The 26577-nt window shown below is 36.2% G+C and overlaps 1 protein-coding gene and 1 non-coding gene across 3 annotated transcripts; both read right to left on the reverse strand.

The window, feature by feature from the left end:
• Positions 1 to 651: 651 nt before the first annotated feature.
• LOC115209635 (hydroxymethylglutaryl-CoA lyase, mitochondrial) lies at positions 652 to 26065 on the reverse strand. Of its 2 annotated transcripts, none has more exons than XM_036501469.1 (10): positions 25904 to 26065; positions 23985 to 24053; positions 21146 to 21253; positions 18520 to 18615; positions 12339 to 12397; positions 10802 to 10891; positions 9305 to 9368; positions 7811 to 7999; positions 5895 to 6020; positions 652 to 1792 (listed from the first exon to the last, which is right to left on the reverse strand). In XM_036501469.1, the coding sequence occupies exons 1-10, from the start codon at positions 25910 to 25912 to the stop codon at positions 1691 to 1693; spliced, it is 912 nt and encodes a 303-aa protein (XP_036357362.1). In that variant the 5' UTR covers positions 25913 to 26065; the 3' UTR covers positions 652 to 1690. The 2 variants fall into 2 exon arrangements, with proteins under 2 accessions (XP_036357362.1, XP_029633952.1); XM_029778092.2 differs by lacking the exon at positions 25904 to 26065 and adding an exon at positions 25368 to 25499.
• On the reverse strand, positions 23107 to 23208 carry LOC115210034. The gene has a single exon (XR_003881394.1). It is a non-coding gene; the product is annotated as a U6 spliceosomal RNA (small nuclear RNA).
• Positions 26066 to 26577: the final 512 nt, after the last annotated feature.

The following is a 26577-nucleotide window of genomic DNA, read 5'->3' on the forward strand; positions in this document are numbered from 1 at the left end:
TTTCTTTTGCTAAACCACTAAGTTATAGGGACATAAACACACCAAGAATGGTTGTCAAGTGGTGGTGGGAAACAAAGACACGCATAGATATAAATACAACAGGCTTTTTTCAATTTCTGTCTTTCAAATCCACTCACAAGGCTTTGGTTGGCCCAAGGCTTTAGTAGAAGACACTTGCCCAAGTTGTCATGCAGTGGGACTGAACCTGGAACCACGTGGTTGAGAAGCAAACTTCTTACCATACAGCCACAGCCACAACACAAACATTTTAAGAAAATCCTTGCTTTCTTATTCTTTAATGTTATTTCTTTAACCTATTTCCACTCAAAGTTTCAAATGTTTTCTACAAAGTCAATACTTCTAATTAACATATAAAAATATACTTCTATTTAATACTAGTTTCTTATATGTGCACAGATCCATTTAATTCATAGAGAGCAGAACATGACTGCGTGATATTCAAGCATTTTAAAAAATTGGTTAGCATAGTTTTAGTTAGGTAAACTGTATATAATTCAAATTAATAGAATAAATGTTTAATTTATATCCATGAATATCAATTAATTTACATTCAATCTCCTAAAAACAATGGCCTTTACTTAAATAATATAGCAACAAGCATTATTTTATACAAAGAAATGATAAACCAAATTCACAATTTGATTCTGACGTCTGATTGTGACCGTCTCCATGTATTTCACTAAGGGACATGGGGAAAAGCATGAGTGACTTACCTTAACACAGATAAGAAATCAACATTATATAAACACGACACTAAAGCCACATGAAGGAAAAGAACATGGAGAAATTGATAATAGAAGTGTATCTTCATTCAATATATTATTGCTATAGTCGTGTAGTTTGTACCACAATGGTGGAGACAAGACTACAATGATTCAAAAATAACTGAACTGAAAGAAAAAAATCAGTTTTTGGCAGCTTTCATCAAATTTGAGGCATAATAAATATAGACACATACACACAAACATTATCCACATTGACACCAATTTCTCCAGAATGTTGTAATATTTCACCTTCACTGATAGCAATCCATTGTTTCATTAGTAGTCTTATGTAATAATTTAGGAGTTTTAAGTAGTATTACTGTTGTTGTCGCAGCTTTAAGACACTGATGCAACATGCTAAAAGTTATTTTTACAAATCTACAATTTGGTAATAACTGAATAGGTACAACATCAATATTTTCAACAGACTAAATCAAATCTATAGACATAGAAGGGCTAAAAGCTAAAATTGATTCTCAGAATGCTGAGATACAAAATTAAACATTGTAAGTCATCTGAGTAAAGCAATCTCCCTTTTCTACCAACTCACCATCTTGTAGTCAGTAAATAAAAACAGCACATGATTGCAGTCTGGTAAGTGATACAGTCCTTACAAAATTTCACACAATAGCTGCAGTATAGTAGCAACTATAGATTAGATCCCACTGATTCACCATATCAAGAAAAAGAAACATTGAAATTTGTATGAAGAAATGATTGTAGACACTGTCTAACCAGTTTGAATCATTACTACAATTATATACAGCAGTCATATGTTGTTTGTTTTAGAGCAATAGAATAAAAGTGTGTTACAGTAATAGTACAACTAAAAAACATCTCTGCACCACCTAAAAAATTTCAAAGCTATCAGTTGATGTTTAACAATTGCTGAAGTAATTCAGCTTCTAGAGATGTGCTAATGCTTGATTTACTCGAGATCGTGTAGACCGCCCTATTGCTTGGCTGATAAACTGGCCAGCTTCAATCAGTTTTGGTAAGTCAATTCCCTGCAAGAAATAAAAGAATGACATTATATTTAGTGGCTGACAAATGAAATACTCATTTAAGAGATTAGAAACAGTAAGGAAATAAAAGTTTAAATAATAGAGATACTTTGACAAGGAGACACTTCGTAGGCATCATCATCATCATCATTTAATATCCATTTTCCATGCTGGCATGGGTTGGACAGTTTCACAGGAACTGACACCAATCTCTGCTGTCTGCTTTGGCATGGTTTCTACAGCTAGATGCCCTTCCTAATGCTAAATGAAAACAAATCTAATTTCTATCAATACAAATAATGAATTTCATTCATAACATTAGTTTGGTGCAACAGTTGGTATCAAGTTTACTGTAACAGCTAACTGTTGTAAAGTTTATTGTTACAGCTGACTACTGATTTCCTATCACAGATGACGTTTCCAAGATGGCCAAAAGAATGTCAATATTGACAAACATTCTGAGAGACCCGCAGCCAGTAGAACTGAGAAAGATATCACAAATGTGTGTGCAGCTGTGGGGGGAAATCGTCGAATCACCATCTGTGAGTTATCAGATGTGCAGATTAGTTACAGTTCAGTTCAGTCCATTATCACTGAAGATTTGGGTATGAGATGCACGTCTTCTGAGTTGGTGCCAAAACTGCTTTCAGCTGACCAAAAAGACACTCGGGTTTCAGTTGCACAAAACCTCCTTGGTTGTGTCGAGAACAATGAAAACTTTTTGAAAACTTTGCGTAGGCCTCTGAGCAGGTATCACCAAGGTTTTGGCAAAATTTGATGCAGATTCTCTGCTGAAGTTTCTCAGTCATGGTCAATGCAATGATCACATGCTACACACCTTCCTTCCAAGCACTGCTGTAAACTGTGGAAGAGAGCTAGAACGTTAAAACTTAGTGCACATGCACAGCAGAGTTCAAGGTCAATCTGTGTAAAACAGCTTCACTCTGTATGCTTTAGCTTTGTTACTATGGCAACAGTCCGGATACTTATTGATCAGACCACGTAAAAGTAATCAAGTGACCAGTGAAATTCAACATAACTATTTGAGTCAATGTATCAACAAAATCAATCAAAAGAGCTATCAAATTGTATAGTGATTTCACCCAGTCACTGATTGGGTGAAATCAAAGCCAGAGGCATGACATCAAAATTGTTTACCTACATTTAGATCACTGATACAATGATGCTGCTTATGAAGGAAACTACAATGCTACACAGATGACTGATATGAAGATTAGTATTATTATTCTGAAGACATGTATCATATCGATGACGCTGGTAGCAATAGACTAATATTAGCAGTAACAGGTAATTTATTTTCAATGAAGATCTACTGTAATAAGTATACAATAAAAGTGTGATACTACATGATGTCAAAACAAACATTGAATACAGAGGATATGCAAAAACTGGAGAGAAATTAAATGAGTACAAGCCATTGGATATGTTCTTTTAACTTGCACAAAAGTTTGTTCAATATCTTGAAGTGAGTGAAAGGCAACTTGTCTCTAGGATATAAAGATTGATTTTTCCAGAGAATTTAGTACCTATCCCCATCAATGATACAAACTAAGGAATATAAAATGTTCTGCTGACAGATTTATCAAAACCAAACACTGCATTTGAACAAGACCTTCTGAGTTTGTGATCCCAAAGACATAAGTATTATTTAATATGGCAACCAGTCCTATGTTTCAGGCTTTGTTATTTTGTTGAATAAAGCTTTTAGTCTAAGCCCTATTCTAATTTTACAACAATTTATACAAATTAAAAGCAGAAAATGGTAAAATAATTGAAACTAGATTGATTTCATGGAAATTTGCCTGTAACAGAATCAGAATAAGGACATTAGAAGAGAGCAATCAATAATTTCCTCTCCACACTCCCCAATACAGATGCACATAGACTACAAATTATGATAAACTGTATTACTTCACAGGTTTATTATCATTTTGCACACTTGCCACAGTAAAGGCTATGATGAATCAATGAGCCAAACTGAATTCACTTTGGTAAAGCCTTGCAATCATTAACCTTTTCCATGAGGAAACAAGAACAAAATGAGTCTAAGATCAATATGTAGCAATTCAGCAACTTCTTGCCTGACTGGCGTTGTGCTTTTGCAGCTGTGACAGTTGAATAACATACCTCTCAGGCAATTTGTGTTTTATTGTTAGACTTGTTCTGTCAGGTCTACATAACATCTATTCAAATCAAACAACCTCTCAACTGTTTGAGTTACTATGCAAGCTCTCAGTTTGGAAGAGCTAACTAAATGGTTGAATTCTATGATAGTGCATGATATGTCTGTGTCCCATCTGTTAATGTCACCTATGCTCAAGATACTTCCAGATGAAATCTTTACTTTGATTTTAGTGACCATCAGGAAATATTAAACACTGATGCTATAAACAAAAAGAGAAGCTGTTACTTTGGTGGTTAGACAATTCACTCTTCATAAATATGTTCTACAGAGTGATCATCCCTACCGCCTGCTTATAGGATATGGTAGGGATGATCACTCAAAAGAAAAGCCAAGTTTAATATATCACTGCTATTTCTGTGAATTTCCACAATAAGGATAACAGATCTATCAGCTTCTCCATCAGAAAACAAAACATTCACTAATTATTGAGTATCTTGGTTGTCAAGATTTCAATATTGTAAGCAAAGTAAACATGCAAATCATAAATGCAAAATTTCATTGGCTTCCAATGAATTGTCGTCTTATGCTCAACATAAATGTTACTGCAATACGGCAATGAAAACTATAATAAATTGTCACTCAAAAACAACTTGTGCTGTGACATTATTTTCAGCAAAGAGTTTATGGCTAAATATTCAATAAATTTCATATTTAACCCTTTAGCATTTATACTGGCCATATCTGATCAAAATATTCTACTTATTTTAAATTCAAACTGGCCAGATCCAGCCTCCTACACCTATCCTACAATGTCATTCTAAAAATAATACTCACATCAACCGAATCTCAAAGCTATGAGATATAATGCAAGATTAATTTTTTAACAAAGAACTCAATGTTAAATAGTTAACGAAAAGCATTCAACAATAAAAGTCGCTTGGGCTAAGTAAAAGATATTTTGGAAGCTCATCTTTTTCACCTAATTTCACAATGTCATTTGAATATATTCATTGGCAGGCCCAAAAGCGACTTCAAGATAATATTATTAGATCTCAAAGAGTGCTAGCATTGATATTGACTAATCAAAACTTCAGGTGGTGTTTGTTCATTGAATATTTACAGGAAATTAGATATTTAACAATGCCTGATGCAAATGTCACAATAGTAAATATCATAATGTAACTAAAGCTGAGATAATGCCACCCATAATAGTCAAAATAGTATTACACAGGGATAGACATAATGAACAAGAGTAAAGGTAACATCTTAACTCTAGAGATTAATGTAACCACAGCAGCAATAATGTCACAAAGAAGGGTTACAACAGTTAAAATAATATCACAACAAAAGAGTTAAGATTACAACAATACAGGTAATCCCACAACAGTATAGATAATTTCACAACAGAGGAGATTTTCAACTGTAGAGACCAAAACAGATGTTATGTTACAAGAGTAAATGTTATGTCACAACAATAGAGGTAATGTCAGAAAAGAGAGCTAATTTAAGTTACATTACAGGTCATGTTGCAAAACTAGAAGTTGTGTCACAACATTAGGGATAAAATCAAAATAATAGAAGTAATGAGATCATAATACGACAATATAGATTGTATCACAAAAGTAGAAATAACTGCACAACTGTAGAAGTGTTGTCACAGAAGGAGACATAATGATACATTAGTTGTAATGTCACTGTAGATGTAATATTACAACTGTAACAGTAACATCACTGAAATAGTTGTTGTTAGGTCACAACAGAAGAAATAATATCAAAATAAATTTAAAGATGATGTCACAGCATTAGAGTTCGTCTCACAACAGTAGAAGTAATATCATAAGCAGTAGACTTATGACTTGGAAGTAAGCTTCTTAACCACACAGCCACATCTGCACCTCAAAATAACTGCCAATTTCTGCCTTTATTAGATTACCAATTAAGTACAACTTAATTACTTACTGTTTTGATTGCTAAACCATGAAGCATATAAACCACATCTTCTGTTGCAACATTACCACTGGCCCCACGAGCATATGGACAACCACCTAGACCAGATACTGAACTGTCTACAACACTGACTCCCATCTGAAAAGGAACATTATTAAATATAATAAATGAACATTTTTTGTAGAATGAATATGTGTGTGTGTATGTATGTCGCCTTACTAGCACTTGTGCTGATGGCACATGAAACATTCGAGCGAGGTCATCGCCAGCGCTGCAGGACTGGCTCCTGTGCAGGTGGCACGTAAAAGCACCCACTACACTCTCGGAGTGGTTGGCGTTAGGAAGGGCATCCAGCTGTAGAAACTCTGCCAGATCAGGTTGGAGTCTGGTTCGCCAGACCTCAGTCAAATCGTCCAACCCATGCTAGCATGGAAAGCGGATGTTAAATGATGATGATGACGATATATATGTGTGTGTGTATTTATATATGTATATATATATATATATATATATATTATATATATATATATATAATATATATATATATATATGTGTGTGTGTGTGTGTGTGCATACAGGGTGTCCAAAAACAATGTATACACTCTTTAGCAGCTGATAATTCAATTGAAGTTTTTTTCTTTCCAGATGAAACCCATTAATGATGGCAGTCAGACAAAGCTTTGAACAAAAGAAATTCATTCTAAAAAGCAACTGGAAGTGTGAAAATGCAGGAGGGGATTTCAAACAGATCCACCAATGCGACTTATTATCACTCAAATTAGAGAAAAGTTTGAAGCCAATCGAACCATTCAGAATGTCCAAAAGACCACGAACACTGACAACCCCCAACAAAGCAAGAAGGAGTGCTGGAAACGAATCACCAAAGTCCAAGAAAATTTGAACGGCAAGCAAATTGTGAGGTAGGTATTTCAAAATCCTCAGTCCAACGCATTTTGAGGCATTGTCAATGGAAAAGTTACATTCCAAGATTAGTCCATGCCACTAATGATGATGATCCAGACCAAAGAGTGCCGTATTGCAAGTGGTACTTGGCACTATGTGTAGAAGAAGCACACTTTCCAACAAAGATTGTGTGGAGTGATGAGACCTCATTCAAATTAAATGGTTGAAGCTAATGGCGATTTTATTGAATAAATTTACTCTTTAGTATTTCAAGATATTTTTTAATGTAATTTTAGTAGATATTTCTGTTAAAATGAGATGTCAGTGTTTTTTTCATTTTTGCATAATTTAGATGACAGTTTATTCACTGCACCCTCGGTGTGTGTGTGTGTGTGTATATATATATATATATATATATACCATCATTATTATTATCTAATATCCATTTTCCATTCTGGCAAGGGTTGAACGGTTTGACAAAAGCTGACCAGCTGGAGAGCTTCCCAGGTTCCACTTGTCTGTTCTGACAGGGTTTCTATGACTGGATGCCCTTCCTAATACCAACCACTTTACAGAGTGTACTGGGCGCATTTTAGGGAACATCAGCACAGGTGATTTTGCATGACACCAGCTTGAGTGCTCTTTGCATGCCACAGTCATGGGTGCTTTTTACATGACACCAGTACCCGTGAGCCTGCAAGACAAGGACTGCCCAGCTTGCATGCAAGTGTGTGATGATCTTATGTGTATGTGTGTGCATGGTTTTGTTATCCACCCACCACTTGACAAATAGTGTCAGCTTGTTTACATTCATATAACTTAGCAAATCAGAAAAAAGGGTTAAATAGAATTAAGTACCAGACTTCAAAAAAGTACTAAGGCCAATTTGATCAACTAAACCCTTCAGGGCAGTGCTCCAGCATGGCCACTGTCCAATCACTGAAACAAGTAAAGGAACAAACAGAAGAAAAGTGTTTAATAACTCATTATCATAATCTTTCACACCTACAAACAAATAATACTAACCTGTAATGCTGCAAAAATATTTGCTAGAGCTTGTCCATAGGTGTCATGGCAATGGACAGCAAGTTTCTCAACTGGCACCACATCGCAGACTGTAGAAATAAGCCTCTTCATTTTACCTGGTGTGCCAATACCTATGGTGTCACCAAGGGATATTTCATAGCAGCCAAGGTCCAACATTGATCTACATACCTGCAAAAAAAACTTAACATTTTTAGAGGTTTTATCAACTATTAAAGTATTTTTGCTTTTGTTGTTGTTGTTTTTTTCTTTGTAAAATGAAATATATTTTTTTAAAGATTTTTTTTCTTTTTGCTTTTATTTTTTGTAACAAATACTGAAATATTATTATATACTTGACCAAATGTTTACATTTGTTGATCTTCAGCATAACTGTGAACTGAAAATGTTACCTTTTGATAGGAGAAGGTTCAGTGATCTTAAAGTATAAATAACAATAATAATAATAACAATAATAATAATAATGTTTGTTCACTTATTTTATGTCCATCTGTCCACACTGGTAATAGGTTAGACAAATATATTATTGAGGTATTGTCTTACAGTCAGGTGCCCTTCCTGTTACTAACCCTTACTTATTTTTCAAGAAAGGATCTCTCTAATTCACATATCTTTGAAGATGAGAAGCAAGCAGGTTATTTGTTAACAGGGGAAGTGACAATAACAACACTGCTCACAGGGAACACATTTCATAGGACTCAAATTCATCCAATCTCTTATCCTCTCTCGCTCTTATTTGAAGAGGTTCTTCAATCCTATAAGTTACAAGGTGATCTCATTAGTGTTGGTACTACAAAAGAATTGCCCAATAGACTCTGTAAAGTAGTTAGTATTAAAGAAAGGCATCATCATTATCATTTAACGTCCGCTTTCCATGCTAGCATGGGTTGGACGGTTCAACCGGGGTCTGGAAGCCATGGAGGCTGCACCAGGCTCTAGTCTGATTTGGCAGTGTTTCTACAGCTGGATGCCCTTCCTAATGCCAACCACTCCGTGAGTGTAGTGGGTGTTTTTTACGTGCCACTGGCACAGGGGCCAGAGCAGGCTGGCAAACGGCCACAATCGGTTGGTGCTTTTACATGTCACTGACACAGACGCCAGCCAGGCAGCGCTAGCATCTGCCGTGTTCGAACGGTGCTTTTTACGTGTCACCGGCATGGGTGTCTTACAAATCATGTCAAAATGTCCACCGCCATACCAGCAAAGGAAAATGGATATAAATGACAATGATGGATTTCTTTCAATGTCTATCGAATTCACTGGCAAGACTTTACTCAGCCCAAGGCTATAGTAGAAGACACTTCCCCAAAGTGCGGTGCAATAGAACTGAACCTGAAACTATGTGTTACTTGTTAGCATTCCTGTCAAATTCATTTTCCAATTAATTTTTACAGCTTTTACAGCTTTCGTTTTTTGTTTGTTTTTTTTTATTGTTAGAGTAAAAAGAAAGAACAATATACTTATGAATGATCTTACATCAGCCACTTTCTCTGGGTCAATGTCTCCTTCATAAGGACATCCAAGTACACAGGACACATAACTAAAAAGGGTAATGGTAAAAGGTAATAATTGTGTATCATATTCGTTATGAAACAAATTAATAGAAAATGATGTTATTTCGATTAAGTGGTGTGGAACATTTATTGTAATTAAACTCAGTACTTAAAAGGCTTTGAGTTAACTGTGTTTGCAATGTGCTTGCAATTGTTCTTGCGTGTTCTTCAATAGTTAAATGTATTGAATTATAACCATATTGACATATGAACACAAACGAAGATACAAACAGATATTTTATACATATATATATATATATATATATATATATATATAGGGAGAGTTTACGAAAAAAACAAAAGACGAAGACAGGTGGTGTACAAAACAAACAGATGTATTAGTATAATGCTCAGGAATAAAAAAAGTCTTTTACGTTTTGAGCCTACGCTCTTCTACAGAAAGGGACACAGAAAAAACAAGGAGAGAAAAAATACATATATATACATATATATATATATATATATTATATATATATATATAATATATATATATGTATATATATATAATATATATATATATGATTGATTGATTGATTGATTCTAGTTTCAGCTTATGAGCTGTGGCCATGCTGGGGCACCGCCATTTGTATATATATATAATATATATTATAATATATATATATATATATAATATATATATATATATATATATAATATATATATTATATATATAATATATATATATGTATATATATATAATATTATATATATATAATATATATAATATATATATATATATATATAATATAATATATATATATATATATATATGTATATGTATATGCCAGCATGGAAGGCGGACTGATAGCCAGAGATATTTTACATTTAAAATATAGTTTATTTTATTACAATTAGCTATCAATTTAAAATAGTATCTACTTTGGAATTGGTAATTGACAAGAAACAAAAACTTTAAATTTAGTTGATAAAGTTATTCATACGTAAAAAGAAACTAAACAAAATGAAAATTTTTTAAAAGTAAGTTTTTCCCTAATTTTTCAGTTGATCCTGCAAATAAAGCTTAAAGACGAAGACAAAGAAATCCTTAGAAACACATGCTTTTCCATGTTTGTATGAGCTAGACAGAATTTGTAGAAGCAAATTTCCTACAGCTAGATGCCCTTCCTATTGCCAACGCTCACTTGTTTTCAAGCAACGTAATATTTCCATATGACCAAATAGGTTTTATTTGGAAGACTGGGAAAAAATGACACAGCTTGTATGTTAGTAAGGGCATCCAGCTGTAGAAGCCAAGCCAAAATAGACTATGGGACCTGGGGCTGCTTTTGGCCTTGCCAGCTCTTGTTAAGCTATCCAACCCATACCAGCATGGAAAACATGTTAAATGATGATGATAATGATACTGATTAATCTTCAACAGAACTGATTAATGTTTAGGAATTATCTGATAGCTACTTACCCTCGGACAGGAATTTGGTTTTCTTGTGCTGCTTTTGTCACGCCTTCAAACCGTTTCAGGCTTTCTTCAATGGAACAATTGATATTTTTTCTTTTTTGTAGGAAATGAAAAAAAGAAAACAGAAACACAAAGATCATCATTATCCCATATCTAAAAGTTACAGAAAAAGAAAATATCTACGGCAAATAAATACATGCCCCAGCATCTATTGTAGCTTTATTTATAGATCACATCTAACTATTGTTGCAATATGTTGACAAAATCTATTTCAACAACTTTTGCACAAAAAAAAAAACCAACAAAAAGAAAAGAACATTAGGAAAACCTGCAGAAAAACCGCCCTCCGGGAGGTTTTCTGCTTACATTTGTATTGCACACTGATATTATATACACATATAGATGTGATACATAGATTATAAAGTAAATTGACAATATGCACATGAATTGAACAAAGATTCTGTGATAGTTTATTCTGTAATCAGTAAAATAATCCATGATTAATATTTATAATTTCTTCAATGTAATATGACTTTTCTAAAACATGGGGAAAAAAAAAAATGAAAATAGTCCCACACTTCTTCAATCATATGATAGATAGATAGATAGATAGATAGAGAGAGAGAGAGAGAGAGAGAAAGAGAGATTTTTTTCTTTCCGCTTTATTATATTTTTTACAGAGATGTACATGCATAGCAAGTGACATCATGTGAGATAGTGTATATCTATCTATCTAGCTTTCTCTCTCTCTCCCTCATATATATATATATATATATGTACACACACATACACCTACTCACATTTATGATTTTTTTCTTAGGCATAGCGATACTAATAGCCTACTGTTAGAACCCAATATACATATGGTTTAGAGTAAAGTGTTGGGTAAGTACACGGCATAATATCAATTATAATGAAACAGGAATTACATAATCAACTTTATTAGCTTACAGCTGTTTCTGCAACAAGAAGTCGTGCATAACATTCCCATTGAATGGGACACCAGTTCATCATTGGACAAGTGTCCCATTCTGCTGAGTGGACTGGAGCAATGTGAAATGAAATGTTTTGCTTGCTCAAGAACACAATGCACTGCCTAGTCTGGGACTCGAAACTATAAGTTTGTAATGAGTTTAACACCCTAGCCACTAAGCTATATATAATATACCATCCGATCGTGGCCGTTTGCCAGCCTTGTCTGGCACGTAAAAAGCACCCACTACACTCATAGAGTGGTTGGCATTAGGAAGGGCATCCAGCCGTAGAAACACTGCCAGATCAAACTGGGCCTGGTGCAGCCTTCTGTGTTCCCAGACCCCAGTTGAACCATCCAACCCATGCCAGCATGGAAAGCGGACGCTAAACGATGATGATGATGTATATATATATTCTTTTATTTGTTTGTTTTAGCCATGTAGATGCAGACATGCTGGAGTAATTTTGTCTATTCATGGTGGGAGGAGATTTTTTTTTTAAAGCAAACTGATGCAATGAGACAAAAGAGGCTGAGAGCCATTGCTGTAATGGAATAAAAACTCACTTGCTGAAAGATTCAGATGCAGCACCAAAGATTGCAACTTCATCAGCATTGGCTTTGAGCTGAAGAATAAGAAAAAGTTATTTTCAGAAAAATAAGAGACAGTGGGTGAAAACATGACACATTTGAATATTGAACCAAACACAAGTAAAATTTCTCCAGGCTTCCCTTCATCATTTCTTTGAAAACACTTTTCGACGAGCAAAAATAGATAACACCCACAATCACACGGGTGACTAGCTGGTATTAGAAAGGTCATTTTAACCATAACAATAGAAATGCAAGCATTAGTGTATCCTTGAGAAGTTTGCTGTCATATATATATATATATATATTATATATATATATATATATATATATACGAGGGATGTTCAATAAGTAATCCCCCTGACCCACTTGCAGTTGTTTGATCTAGCTGAAATTTTGCATGTGCAATTATTTATATCTCCATCGATTAAGCGGCAAATTACAGTTCTGAACTGATTGTGGTTTCTGATTTACAGGTGTTTGAACTGAGTCAAGTGTGAAATGGAGCCTGTTGAGTGTCGAGCAGTGATCCGGTTTTTGTATTTGAAAGGACGCACACCACAGGAGACTTTTGATGAAATGAAAGTAACTTATGGTGATGATGCTCCATCATATGACCTTGTAAAATGCTGGCATCGTGAATTCAAACATGGTCGGAACTCTGTGGAAACAGCTCCCAGATCTGGTCAACCCCCTTCTGCCATTGATGAGGCATCTGTCCGTCAAGTTGAAGCTGCCATTTTGGAAGATCGACGCATAACAATTCGCCAAATAGCCCATCAGGTCAAGATTAGTACCGGGTCTGTGGAAACTATCATTCATGACCATTTGCATATGCAAAAGGTGTCTGCCAGATGGATTCCCAGGTTGCTCACACCTTTCCAGAAGCAAGAACGCGTCAAGTGCTTGAGGATGAATTTGGAGATGTGCCAAGAAGATGAGTCAAAATTTTTCAAAAGACTGATTACACAGGATGAAACCTGGGTTCATCACTATGATCCAGAGACCAAAGCCCAGTCAATGCAGTGGAAGCGCCGTGACTCACCTCCTCCAAAGAAGGCAAGGGTGTAGCTCTCCGCTAGCAAGGTCATGCTCACAGTCTTCTGGGACCAGGACGGAGTAGTGAAGACAGATTTCCTGGCAAAGGGTACCACAATTACAGGAGCCTATTATGCTTCACTTTTGAGGAAATTAAGAGAAGCTATCAAAATCAAGAGGCGGGGCAAGATCAGAAAAGGCATCCTCCTCCTGCAGGACAACGCTCCGGTCCACAACTCGCGTGTCGCCAGATCAGAAGCACAGGCATGTGACTATGAACTCCTCCCCCATCCCCCAACTCTCCTGACCTTGCACCCTCTGATTTTCACCTCTTCCCAGCCATGAAGTTGTTTTTGAAAGGAAAGCGTTTCCCAGATGATGCAGCCTTGATTTCTGAAGTCACGTCGTGGTTGGAGGACCAAGCTGGGGTCTTCTACAAAAACTGTCTCCAGAGCTGCATCAAACGATGGGAGAAATGTGTAACTCTGGGTGGTTCCTATGTAGAAAAAGACTAATAACTGTGCTAAATTTCGTTGCTCTACTCCTATGGGAAGTGGGTCAGGGGCATTACTTATTGAACGCCCCTCGTATATATATATATATATATATCATCATCATCATCATCATCATTGTTTAACGTCCGTTTTCCATGCTAGCATGGCTTGGACGGTTCGACCGGGATCTGGGAAGCCAGGAGGCTGCACCAGGCTCCAGTCTGATCTGGCAGTGTTTCTATTGCTGGATGCCCTTCCTAACACTAACCACTCCGTGAGTGTAGTGTGTGCTTTTTACGTGCCACCAGCACAGGAGCCAGAGGAGGCCGGTAAACAGCCACGATTGGTTGGTGCTTTTACATGTCACCGACACGGACGCCAGTCAGGCAGCACTGGTATCTACCACATTCGGATGGTGCTTTTAAGGTGTCACCAGCACAGGTATCTTAACTATATATATATATATTACAGGGGTATCAAGCTGCTGGATCAGGTAATGAAGGTTACGGAGAGGGTTATAGCCCAACTAATTAGAGAGAGAGTTAGCCTAGATCAGATGCAGTTTGGGTTCGTGCCAGGGAAAAGTACTACTGATGCTATTTTCATGGTAAGACAGCTGCAAGAGAAATACCTAGCCAAAGACAAGCCCCTATACCTGGCTTTTGTTGATATGGAGAAAGCCTTCAACAGGGTCCCCCGATCCCTCATCTGGTGGTCAATGAGGAAACTAGGGATAGATGAATGGTTAGTGAAAGCTGTACAAGCCATGTACAGAGACGCTGCTAGTAAGGTGAGGGTTGGCACTGAGTACAGAGAAGAATTCAGGGTAGAGGTTGGGGTCCACCAAGGTTCAGTCCTCAGTCCCCTCCTATTTATCATAGTCCTCCAGGCAATAACGGAGGAATTCAAGACAGGATGCCCCTGGGAGCTCCTCTATGCTGATGACCTTGCTCTAATTGCTGAGTCTCTATCAGAACTAGAGGAGAAGTTTCAGGTATGGAAACAAGGTTTAGAATCGAAGGGCCTTAGAATCAACCTAGCCAAAACCAAAGTCCTAATAAGTAGGAAGGTAGACCAATCACAAACGCCTTCAGGTAGATGGCCCTGCTCGATCTGTAGAAAAGGTGTAGGTAGAAACTCTATAAGATGCACCAAGTGTAAGCTATGGACACATAAGAGGTGCAGCAATGTCAAAGGAAGGCTAACTAGGAAGATGGTTTTTGTATGTGGCAGATGCTCAGGAACAATTAACACTGAAAATGCTCTGAGACCAACTTCCGTCACTTTCCAGGGAGAAAAGCTAGAAGTAGTTGATAGTTTCCGTTACCTAGATGACCAAGTCAGTAGCGGGGGCGGGTGCGCTGAAAGTATAACTGCTAGAGTAAGAATAGCCTGGGCAAAGTTTAGAGAGCTCTTACCCCTGCTAGTGACAAAAGGCCTCTCGCTCAAAGTAAAAGGCAGACTATATGATGCATGTGTACGTACAGCCATGCTACATGGTAGTGAAACTTGGGCTGTGATTGCTGAGGATTTGCGTAAGCTCGCAAGAAATGAAGCTAGTATGCTCCGGTGGATGTGTAACGTCAGTGTTCATAATCGACAGAGTGTAAGTACCTTGAGAGAAAAGTTGAACCTAAGAAGCATCAGTTGTTGTGTGCAAGAGAGACGTATGCGCTGGTATGGTCATGTGATGAGAATGGCTGAAGATAGTTGTGTGCGAAAGTGCCACACCCTGGCAGTTGAGGGGACCTGTGGAAGAGGTAGACCCAGGAAAACCTGGGTCGAGGCGGTGAAGCACGACCTTCGAACTTTAGGTCTCACCAAGGAAATGACCAGTGACCGAGACCTTGGAGGTATGCTGTGCGTGAGAAAACCCGGCAAGACCAGTGAGAACAGTCAAAATCAAGATCAAACCAAATTGAGGTCGATCAACATCAGGGCCCCCGTGCAGGTGACACGTAAAAGTACCATCCGTTCGTAGCCGTTTGCCAGCCCTGTCTGTCCCCCGTGTCGGTGGCACGTAAAAGCACCATCCGTTCGTGTTCGTTGCCAGCCTGGCCTGGCCCCCGTGCCGGTGACACGTAAAAGCACCATCCGTTTGTGGCCGTTTGCCAGCTCTGTCTGGCCCCCGTGCCGGTGACACGTAAAAGCACCATCCGCTCGTGGCCGTTTGCCAGCTCTGTCTGGCCCCTGTGCCGGTGACACGTAAAAGCACCATCCGTTCGTGGCCGTTTGCCAGCCCTGTCTGGCCCCCATGTCGGTGACATGTAAAAGCACCATCCGTTTGTGGCCGTTTGCCAGCCCTGTCTGGCCCCCATGTCGGTGACATGTAAAAGCACCATCCGTTCATGTCCGTTTGCCAGCCTGTCTGGCCCCCGTGTCGGTGACATGTAAAAGCACCATCCGTTCGTGTCCATTGCCAGTCTTGCCTGGCCCCCGTGCCGGTGACACGTAAAAGCACCATCCGTTCGTGGCCGTTTGCCAGCTCTGTCTGACACCTGTGCGGGTGGCATGTAAAAAGCACCCACTACACTCACGGAGTGGTTGGCGTTAGGAAGGGCATCCAGCCGTAGAAACACTGCCAGATCTGACTGGGCCTGATGAAGCTTTCCAGCTTCACAGACCCCAGTTGAACCGTCCAACCCATGCTAGCATGGAGAACGGACGCTAAATGATGATGATGATGATATATATACATACATACATACACAAGGATATGTTGTGGGGATAAGAGTCAATGAGGCAGATTGGAGATAGAGGGGAGTGGGGCACAGTGAATGGTGAGCATTGGTGAGAGAAAAGGAATGGTGTTGGGAAGATGGGATGTGAGGGAGTTTTGTAAGGGATCTCATCTAACCCATCAACTATCTATGAACACATTAGTTACACACCCACTAGGTTTAGCAGTGTAACAATTGAATAGTTGATGAGCTAGATAAAGTGCTGATGGAAAGGCAATAAGCCTTGAAATAGGTATATATCAAAACACTGGAAAATGTTGCTAATCACTGTTTCCATCACTTTGAGATGTTAGAAGTGAAAGCTTATGCAACATCACTTCAGTTTCTTAGCAGATTACCAGATGCAACTTTGAATTACCACAGCATGTTATAATCAATTATAATAGACGTTAGGAAGGGCATCCAGCTGTAGAAACTCTGTCAGATCAAGAATGGAGCCTGGTGTAGCCATCTGGTTCGCCAGCCCTTAGTCAAAATCGTCCAACCCATGCTAACATGGAAAGCGGAGGTTTGATGATGATGATGATGATGATGAATAGAGTTAAAATGTCTCAGTGTTTCAAATGGTAGAAAATTTTTTTTTAAATGAAGACTTTACATTTATAAACTAACAATTTGTGAGAGTGCAGAAACTGGTACTATAGTAGAAGGTACCTGAAGAGTTGATCCCAAGATTAAATTATTTAACTGAAAAGAAGTTTCTAGAGATTTATGACAGTTATGAAAATGTTATGAAGGTTTAACCCTTTCATTACTATATTTCTGACCAAATTACACCCCTTATGTGTTTCAATTAATTTCTAACGTAATCATAAATTTAGTCTGGTTTCATTAAACAACTATAACTTTTTTATTTATTGATATATTAATCTGATTTTTGGAAGATAATTTAATGAAATATTCTCAACCAATTCTATACTATAATTTTTGTCACAAAGTGACTCTATTTGCAGGTAGATACAGGTAAATTCCACAAAATATAAAATTATTAAAATTTTGTTCAAACATCGCTATAGAAAATATTAGCTAATATTCAATTGGGTATACAACAAAATTTTACGATAGAATTTTTTATTCTGGGTAACTTTCTGATACCAATAATAATATTTATGGCAAAATAGGCCTTAATTTCATTTAAGGTTGTGGGAAATAACAAACTATCCTTTCTTTCGTTTTGTTTACGTTTAGCGTAACGGTTCGTTTTCGCTGTAATGATTTCAAATAGGCTCATTTGAAAAAGTAAATAGAAATAGCCTAAGGCTTTACCCTTCTGGGAAAGTCTGTGGCTTGGTCCAGTTTCTGCAGAAAAATCACCGAAAGAAACAGTTTTTAAATTTTCACTCCATTCAGGTGCCAATTCGTTTTCTTTATCGCTATCGGAGATCTCAGATTCACTGTTTTCACTTTCGGAAAATGAAACATCAAATTCATTATCAAATACCATGTGCTTTTTTTTTTCAGTCATAGAGTTAGATTTATGAAGGTCTTCAGTAGAAAATCCTTCGAATTCTGACTCGCTGCTTGATATAATGAAATTCGTATCCATTTTTTGTCAGAATTACAAATTTTGAAAACACAATAGGAACAAATTTCGGAAAAAAATCTCCCAAAATTCACGGAATTAAAATTACACTTCGATTATTGTACAAAACTGTAGTTGAACTGTTTACGAAGTATAATACGTGTTTTCACGAATGTACTGAAGAGATTTGCTCTGATATTCTCATTTAAATATGAATAGGTAAATTCGGGCGGCTTTGGGCGGTTTGTTTTCATAAACCAAAATCTTTTTCGGGCGGCTTTGGGCGGTTTGGTAACGAAAGGGTTAAATAAAGACTTTCTCCACAAATCAAGCAGAAAAATAGATTAGCACAGTATACTCACAGCACCTTCAAATCCCTTGAGATTAGGAGTTAACACAGAGTAGATAACATTACTATGTCTTTGAATACCAGCCATCACTTCCTCATGATCACCTAGCTGTCAAGAAAGAAAATAGAGAAGATATGTTAAAAATTTTTAAAAATACATCTAGATGAAAGATTCGTTTTCATTTTTATATATTTTACAAATATTTCTCTGAACAAGAAATGGTTGGAAGATTCTGGAAAGGTTAAAATTGTAGAAATTCAAATGTTTTTACCCTGATTTTGAAACCACTGCATCTTTAACTCTAATTCTTAAACCTTGTACATAAAAATGGAATTTAATGGAATTTGGTTTTGGAGATTTGGAGTTAAAAATCTAAATGTAATATATAAAGGCATTGAGGAACCCAAATTCAACACATTTTTAAAGCAATTATAAATTAAAAAGCAAGAATACATTCTATTGCTAATGGATAACAATTCCATGGATTCCTTGTAGAAATCTTGCACTTCTGAATTTGAAATTTCACATAACTATTGGCAAGATTTTGCAGGTTTTGGTAAATAAGCTTTATTTACCAAAATATAGGCAGGCTGTGTGACAAGAAGTATGCTACCCAAACATATGGTTCCAGATTCAGTCCCTCTATGTGACACCTTGGGCAAGTGTCTTCTACTATAGCCACAGGCCAACGAAAGCTTTGTCAGAGGATTTGGTAGAATGAAATCAAAAGCAGCTTTTGTGTGTGTGTGTGCGTGCATGCGTGTGTGTATATCTCTCTCTCCCCTTGTTTTGATATTGCATAACAGTTGTAGTATGATTGTCACTTTCAAACAAGTAGTGTCATTCATTTCCCATAGTCTAGAACATGTGTGGCCAAGGAGAAATACCTTGCTCAGAAACAGCTGCGGATTGGCAACAGGATGGGTATCCAACCTTGGAAAAATCTACTTCAATAAACTCCATCTGACCCATGCAAGCATGAAAAAGTGGACATTAAAATGATGATGATAATGATTTATCCTTGCTAAATATGAATTTGTAGATTTCAAATATAAAACAAAGAAAGAATTCAACCAGAAGCTGAACTTACAATGATCTCAACCATTATTGCTGTCAATATCAATTTTGGTGGAGCCTGTTTTGTTTTTAACCAAAATAGAAGCATTCCTAGAATACAATACACTGAAAGTAACATTGAAGCTTTCAGCAACTCTGTATAACACCTTTAGCACTCTAGAACATTATCTAGGAACAACTTGAACAGTGAATATTACATTTGGCTAAACTATTCATTATTTATGTTGCATATGGCTGAGGACAGCTGTGTAAAGAAGTGCCAGTCTCTAACTGTGGAGGGAACCTGTGGTAGAGATATGCCCAGGAAGACATGGGACAAGGTGGTGAAGCAGACCTTCCAACTTCGGGCCTCACAGAGGCAATGACTAGTGACCAAGACCTTTGGCAATATGCTGTACTTGAGAAGACCCATCAAGCCAACTGAAATTGTAGTCATGGCAGATACTGGTGTCACGTAACTGGCACCCATGCAGGTGGCATGAAAAACGCACCTTTCGAGCATTGGACCTCACAGAGGCAAGGTGACCGATGCCGGTGGTATATAAAAAGTGTCTTTCGAGTGTTGGGCCTTACGGAGGCAATGACAAGTGATCGAGACCTTTGGCATTATGTCATGCTTGAAAAGAAGACCCATCAAGCCAAGTGGAATCGTAATCATGGCAGATATTGGTGTTACGCAAATGGCACCCATGCCAGTGGCACGTAAAAGCACCCATGATACTCTTGGAGTGGTTGACATTAAAGAAGGGCATCCAGCGTAGAAAGCACGCCAAATCAGACTAAAGTCTAGTACAGCCTTCCAGCTTGCCAGCCCTGATCAAACTGTCCAACCCATGCCAGCATGGACAACGGACGTTAAATGATGATGATGATTCTTTATCAAAACAATGACAGCATCAACTCTTGGAGTGGTTGACATTAAAGAAGGGCATCCAGCATAGAAAGCACGCCAAATCAGACTAAAGTCTAGTACAGCCTTCCAGCTTGCCAGCCCTGATCAAACTGTCTAACCCATGCCAGCATGGACAACGGACGTTAAATGATGATGATGATTCTTTATCAAAACAATGACCATCAGTATTTGACATGATTTAAGTTAACCCTTTGACATACAGATTGCTTTGTCAAATGTAATACTTATTTATTCACAGTTTTGAATTAATCATGCATTATCTCATAACTTTGAGATTGCAATGACTGATTGTTTATTTTTGTATACATTGCAGGGTAGGTATGAGAGGCCAGATCTGGCTGGTTTGAATACAAAACAGATAGAATATTTTGGCTGGATATGGTCAGTTTAAATGCTAAACGGTTAAACAAAGTTGAATTACTGAAAGACATGATGCAGCAATTGACAGAATTCAAACTGCTGACTTACCATGACAACAACTCTAGTTTTGTGTAGGCAGATCAATAACCTAATGCCAATTCTCCTTTGGAAAATTAATACCTTTGGGATAAACCTGAAAATCACAATTTCACACACTAAATATATTACCACTAATGTACCTACCACACACATATCTCATTCAAACAAATATAAGGAATGTTGACTTACTTGTGGCACCCATTTGGGTGAAACAAAACTTGTTACTTCGATATTAGAAAAACCTGCCTGGGACAGTTTGTTAATAAATTCAATTTTTGTTGCAGTTGGTATCTTAGTCTGAAATTAGAGGCACAGAAAAGGTAGGGTTTACATGTGTGTGTGTGTGTATGTACGTACGTACATACATGTTTGTTGTTATGTCAAGTTTATTCTTAATAAAGAAATCATTACATATGGCATTAATAACATCTATGTGTACGTCTCATTTATCAGTCTGTAAGAAGCATGTGTGTGTATAGAGATATGTGTGTATATATAAATAGATATATATGCATGTCTATATAAATATATATGCATATGCGTGTATATAAATGCATGTGTGTTGTCATTCAAATGACACTCATGCTGATGGCACATAAAAGCACCCATTACACTTTTGGAGTGGTTGGCATTAGGAAGGGTATCCAGCCGTAAAAAACATGCCAAATCAGCCTGGCGTCTGGTGCAGCCTTCAAGCTTGCCAGCTCTGGTCAAACCACTCAACCCATGCCAACATGGACAGCAGACATTAAAAGCTGATGATGATGATGATATATATATATATATATATATATATATATATATATATATATAATATATATATATATATATGGCCAGATAACTGAAGAGATGGTGGTGTGGATTTCCACAGCATCTGAAACTCAGAGTTTCATCTTGGCTACCAAATAATTGTCACATATATTTACAGATAAATTCCTCTATTTACATAATATTGAGGTCTCTTTCTTTCTTTTGTTATCTTACCGTTTTTACCAATATATATATAAAACAATATACACTACCTTATAGGTGGGTATATGGAAGAATATGAATTTGGGAGTTGGAAAAGTATATCTATTAGCTTTTTCTTTTTTCCAACTGCTTCAAAAAACTAGACAGTAATAAATCAACTTTCAAATGTGGTTGATATGAGTGTAGAATGGGGCCAGCTGTTTTTTCACGAAATACAGAGAGTAATTTAGATCCTTTACACAAGCAAAGAAACAGTTAATAAGCTCTGAAATGGTCACTCTCCATCATCTCTAAATGCTTAATTTTACTCTTCATTTTATTTTTTCCGACTATGAAGAAAGAACTGCAATTTATAGTCAACCAGACCAATTTTTTGTCTATTTCATTATTCCTGTATTTTGATTATAATTGTAGTTTGTCTGTAACTATATGTATGGGTTTAGTTTTGTCTGTAAACTGCTGAAAATAACACATTACTTTGGATATGCATTCTCACATTGAGTGCAATGACAGTAGGATCTTACTTAAACAGTAGGACTTATTTAAACAGTGACCTGAGGAGGCACATTTTACACCTTGGATGGATGACAATGATTACGCATCTCACCAGTATACTACAGGTGTAAAAATGTGCCGAAACAGTTGTAGTGATTTTAAATAAAGAACATTGTTCATTCTATTTTCAATCTTTTGTCTATATATATATATAAAGCTGAAGTTGTCTGTGTATGGCAGGTTTGGTAGCCTTCAACTAACACTATCTCCTCCGAGACCCTGTGGCGCATGTTGACCAAAATTGAGAGTATGATAGAAGGCTTGTTCTTCATTCTGTCGAAGAAAAAATTCAAATTGGTCCATGTTAAGACCAAAAATTATTTACATCAAAAAGGTGCTTTTTTTCTATGAAAATCCCTATTTTTTATGATTTTTTGACTGCTGTGTTTTCATTTTTCGGTGTATTTCAACCAGAAAAATGTTCACTTAAAGAGAATAACAAGCTACATAATGCAAAACTTTTACTTTTCAAAAATTCCAATTCTAAAGGGTCGAAACAAATCCAAGTAACACCAAGCGATACTTCTAGTATATATATATATATATATATATATATATATATACACACACACACACATGTATGTATCATCATCATTTTCCATAATGGCATGGGTTGGACTAATAAAAATATGGGGTGCTTCATAAATTTGCATGTCATAGTTGCACAGGGGCCATGCTAATGTTCTCTGTATCATTCCAATTCTAAAATATGTATAGTCACATACATATATATATTACACATACACACACATACAATTTATACATGGACACTTAAATTTATATTCCTTTTTACTCTCAATATTCAGCTAACTAAACAATCTGTTAGTGTTTCAATGAAATTCTGACACAGGGCAACTACTTGAATGGCCTCTTGGTATTTCCAGAAATTTAGCCACAGTAAATATTCCAAAGCAGCTAATTTCAAGTTGCACACATGTCGAAACAGAGAGATGGTTGCAAACATTGTTAAATACATTAGAAGATACTTAATATATTGAAAATTGTTTATACAGCAAAATTTGAATAACTTGCTTTGGTAGAACACCCTGGATATTGACTTGCAATGAAAAATATTTATAGCGTCTATCACAGATTTCACGATTAGTCACAAGGTTAATATCTATTAAGAGTTGTAACTGATTGAATTCCCTTCCAAACACATTTTCATTGTCCAAAAAAAAATTACATGCGAAAGCCACTTGATCAGTATTTGAACTTGTAATGGTTCGAGACTAAATACTAAAAAGTTTTAAATCAATGTCGTCAGAAACGAAAGACACATTAGATAATGTAGTCCCAGTTACACAGCAACAGCAAAAAAAAAAACAGGGAAAATCACATCCAAAGTATCCTTCATCATAGGTCTGCACACTATAGCAACCGTAACAAAATACTGTTATTAATACAAATATTTAAAACTATTCAATTTTATAGTGAGATAAATAGCTGATTTATTAGATCGAAAACATATTCCAATGAAAACTCAAACTGCTTTACAAACCTTCTCATTTTGAAGGCCGTCTCGTGGGCCCACTTCTACCACTTTCACAAAACTTGGTAAACCGGCAACCTAGAAATGAAGGGAGATTACTCTAATGACTATGATTATATCACAGCAATCACTACCAACATTCGACAGTCAAAAGCAAAAGATGAAACTATTAAATAATTTTTTTGTATAATAACAACAACAAAGTTTTTAGTACAATATGAATATAGTTTTCTTTCATCTTCTATTTCTTATACATACGTTTCAAACGTTCAAACAGAAGCATTTTAGCAGCTAGATCCATAGGATAATTTACTGGTTCCATGTTTCGTAGATCATGAGTTGGTATTTAGTCATATAAGTTGCCTTTCACCATGTCCTTGGACTAAAGATGCAACTCATTTTATTTGTTAGGCTACCAAATGGACATGACTTTCTAAGAGTTCAAAAAAAAATCTCTGAAAAACAAATTGTCATGATAAAGGCTACGTTTGCATGATTATCAGAAAGTTAATCAAAGAAGAAAACAAGTTCTGATAAGCATATGTACAGTGTGAATAAAATATTACTTGTTCAGGATAGTTGACGTTTGGGGTTTTTTTTTTTCTCTCTAATAATTTGCAACTGATAGTTAGTAATAATAATGACCATTTATTTATTTCAGGAGTACAGACCAGAAATTTGAAAGGTGGTAACAAGTCGATTAAAATGACCGCTGTACTTGAGTAGTACTTTATCAACCCCGGAAGAATGAAAGAGAGAATTGTTTTCGGCAGGATTTGAACTTAATGCTCTTTTTAAATGGAACAACTAACATTCGCCTTTGTAGCCACAAGGATTCTCTCATACTAATAATAAACATTTCACTATTTACCACTACAGCGGTAGTAATAGGAACAACAATATTAATATAGCGGCGTAAAATTTTCCGTGTTCACCTTTCAAATTTTTTTCTTTCTCACAATCAAAACCTCTTTGCGCTTTCATTTATCAAAAAGTATATTAAAGGGGATGCAAGGATTGTGTTAGTTTATTACTTGGAGACGGCTGAAAAAAAGAAAACATGAACACATGGTTTAAAGCATGTTGCGGGTCTCGTCATAATGAAACAAAACAAAATCTCCTGAAGGGTGACACGGAAGATAATTATAAGGGTGCATTATAATTTTCTGTTGAGTGTGAATATTTATTTAAATTCTTGAACTCGGCGTATAATTAATATTTTCTATTTAATTTGAATGTTTATTTAAAATCTGGAACTCTGCATATATTTAACATGTTAAACTACATATCTACCTTTACTTGATCGAAAAGGAAATTAATTGCGAAGGAAGTTAATAATTCTTTCCTAACAAGCAGTGCGCCCAACTAATCCAATCATTTTATGATACTTACTGCTGTTGGTACGTAGTTTTGAAACGTTGACAATGAAACTATTTTCAGACACGACCGATATTTACAACATAATCGTTTAACAGACCTTGATAGCACATAAATCGCCATGTTTCTGATTGCAAGGCAGATCAAGAGAAATAACTCTGGCTTGTCCTTCTCATAACTTACATAATTTTTCATGTCTTTTATAATCTCAATCTAAGAATATTGCCACTTTCGAGATTATTGATTTCATTTACCTACTGATTTATTTTGTAAGAAGTTCATAATATTTTTTTTATTCAAATATCACAAGAAAACAATATACATATTTGAATTAGTACATACTAATTTCTAAGAGCGAATGCCTTGGTGTAATTAAAAGGAATCTAACTTGAACTATAAATCGAAAATTCATCCCATAATCAGCTCACCAAGAGCATAAACACACACACACACACACAAAAAAAAATACTTGTACTGTGCTTATATTTTCTATAATATATAATCTAAATTCAATTCTGATTATTGGGTGAAGAAATCATTATTTGTATTACCGTTCTCATAGTTACTGTTTTCAAATTCCTTAAATGTAAAACAATGTCGAAAGTTTCTTATAATCAACCCATATGATGCCCATTCACCCTTTCTTTCTGACGTTATTTTATCCTTTCCACTTGACCATGACATTACAATATACATTCAGCAATTTATCCTTCATTTTGTTCTCTGGTTTTGATTCAAATAAACGCTGCTCATGACACAGAAAAACGACGCTCCTAAACTACCAAATATTCAGTCCAAAAATGATATTTCTGGCAAATATCATGATGAATATCATTGTTTATTTACCTGCAATTCAAAATACTGAGGGTAAACTTATAATCTCGTACTTTTTTTATTTTATTTTTTATTTGCTATCTTTGCAACATGCAGCTCCTTTGATTTATTGAGAAATATTTTACCGCGAACCGGAAATATTTGACTTTGACAGAAAATCTTCCCAAAACAGAATTATATAAATTTTGCAAGCTGTCTTCACAATTCGCACCCATTCAGATCGAGATTGGCACTGAACTGCAGTATGGAGCAGCCCTCCACGTCACGAGGAATACTTCTTGTGAGGTACCCAAGACAGTTCTTATATTTTATCTAAAAGCTATCTTTACTTCAATCAGACACGATGTCATTTTCTGTCCCCGTCAGTTTGCTTGGTACCACGTTATCTGGT

This window comes from Octopus sinensis, linkage group LG3 (genome assembly GCF_006345805.1).
Source record: "Octopus sinensis linkage group LG3, ASM634580v1, whole genome shotgun sequence".
NCBI lineage: Eukaryota > Metazoa > Mollusca > Cephalopoda > Octopoda > Octopodidae > Octopus > Octopus sinensis.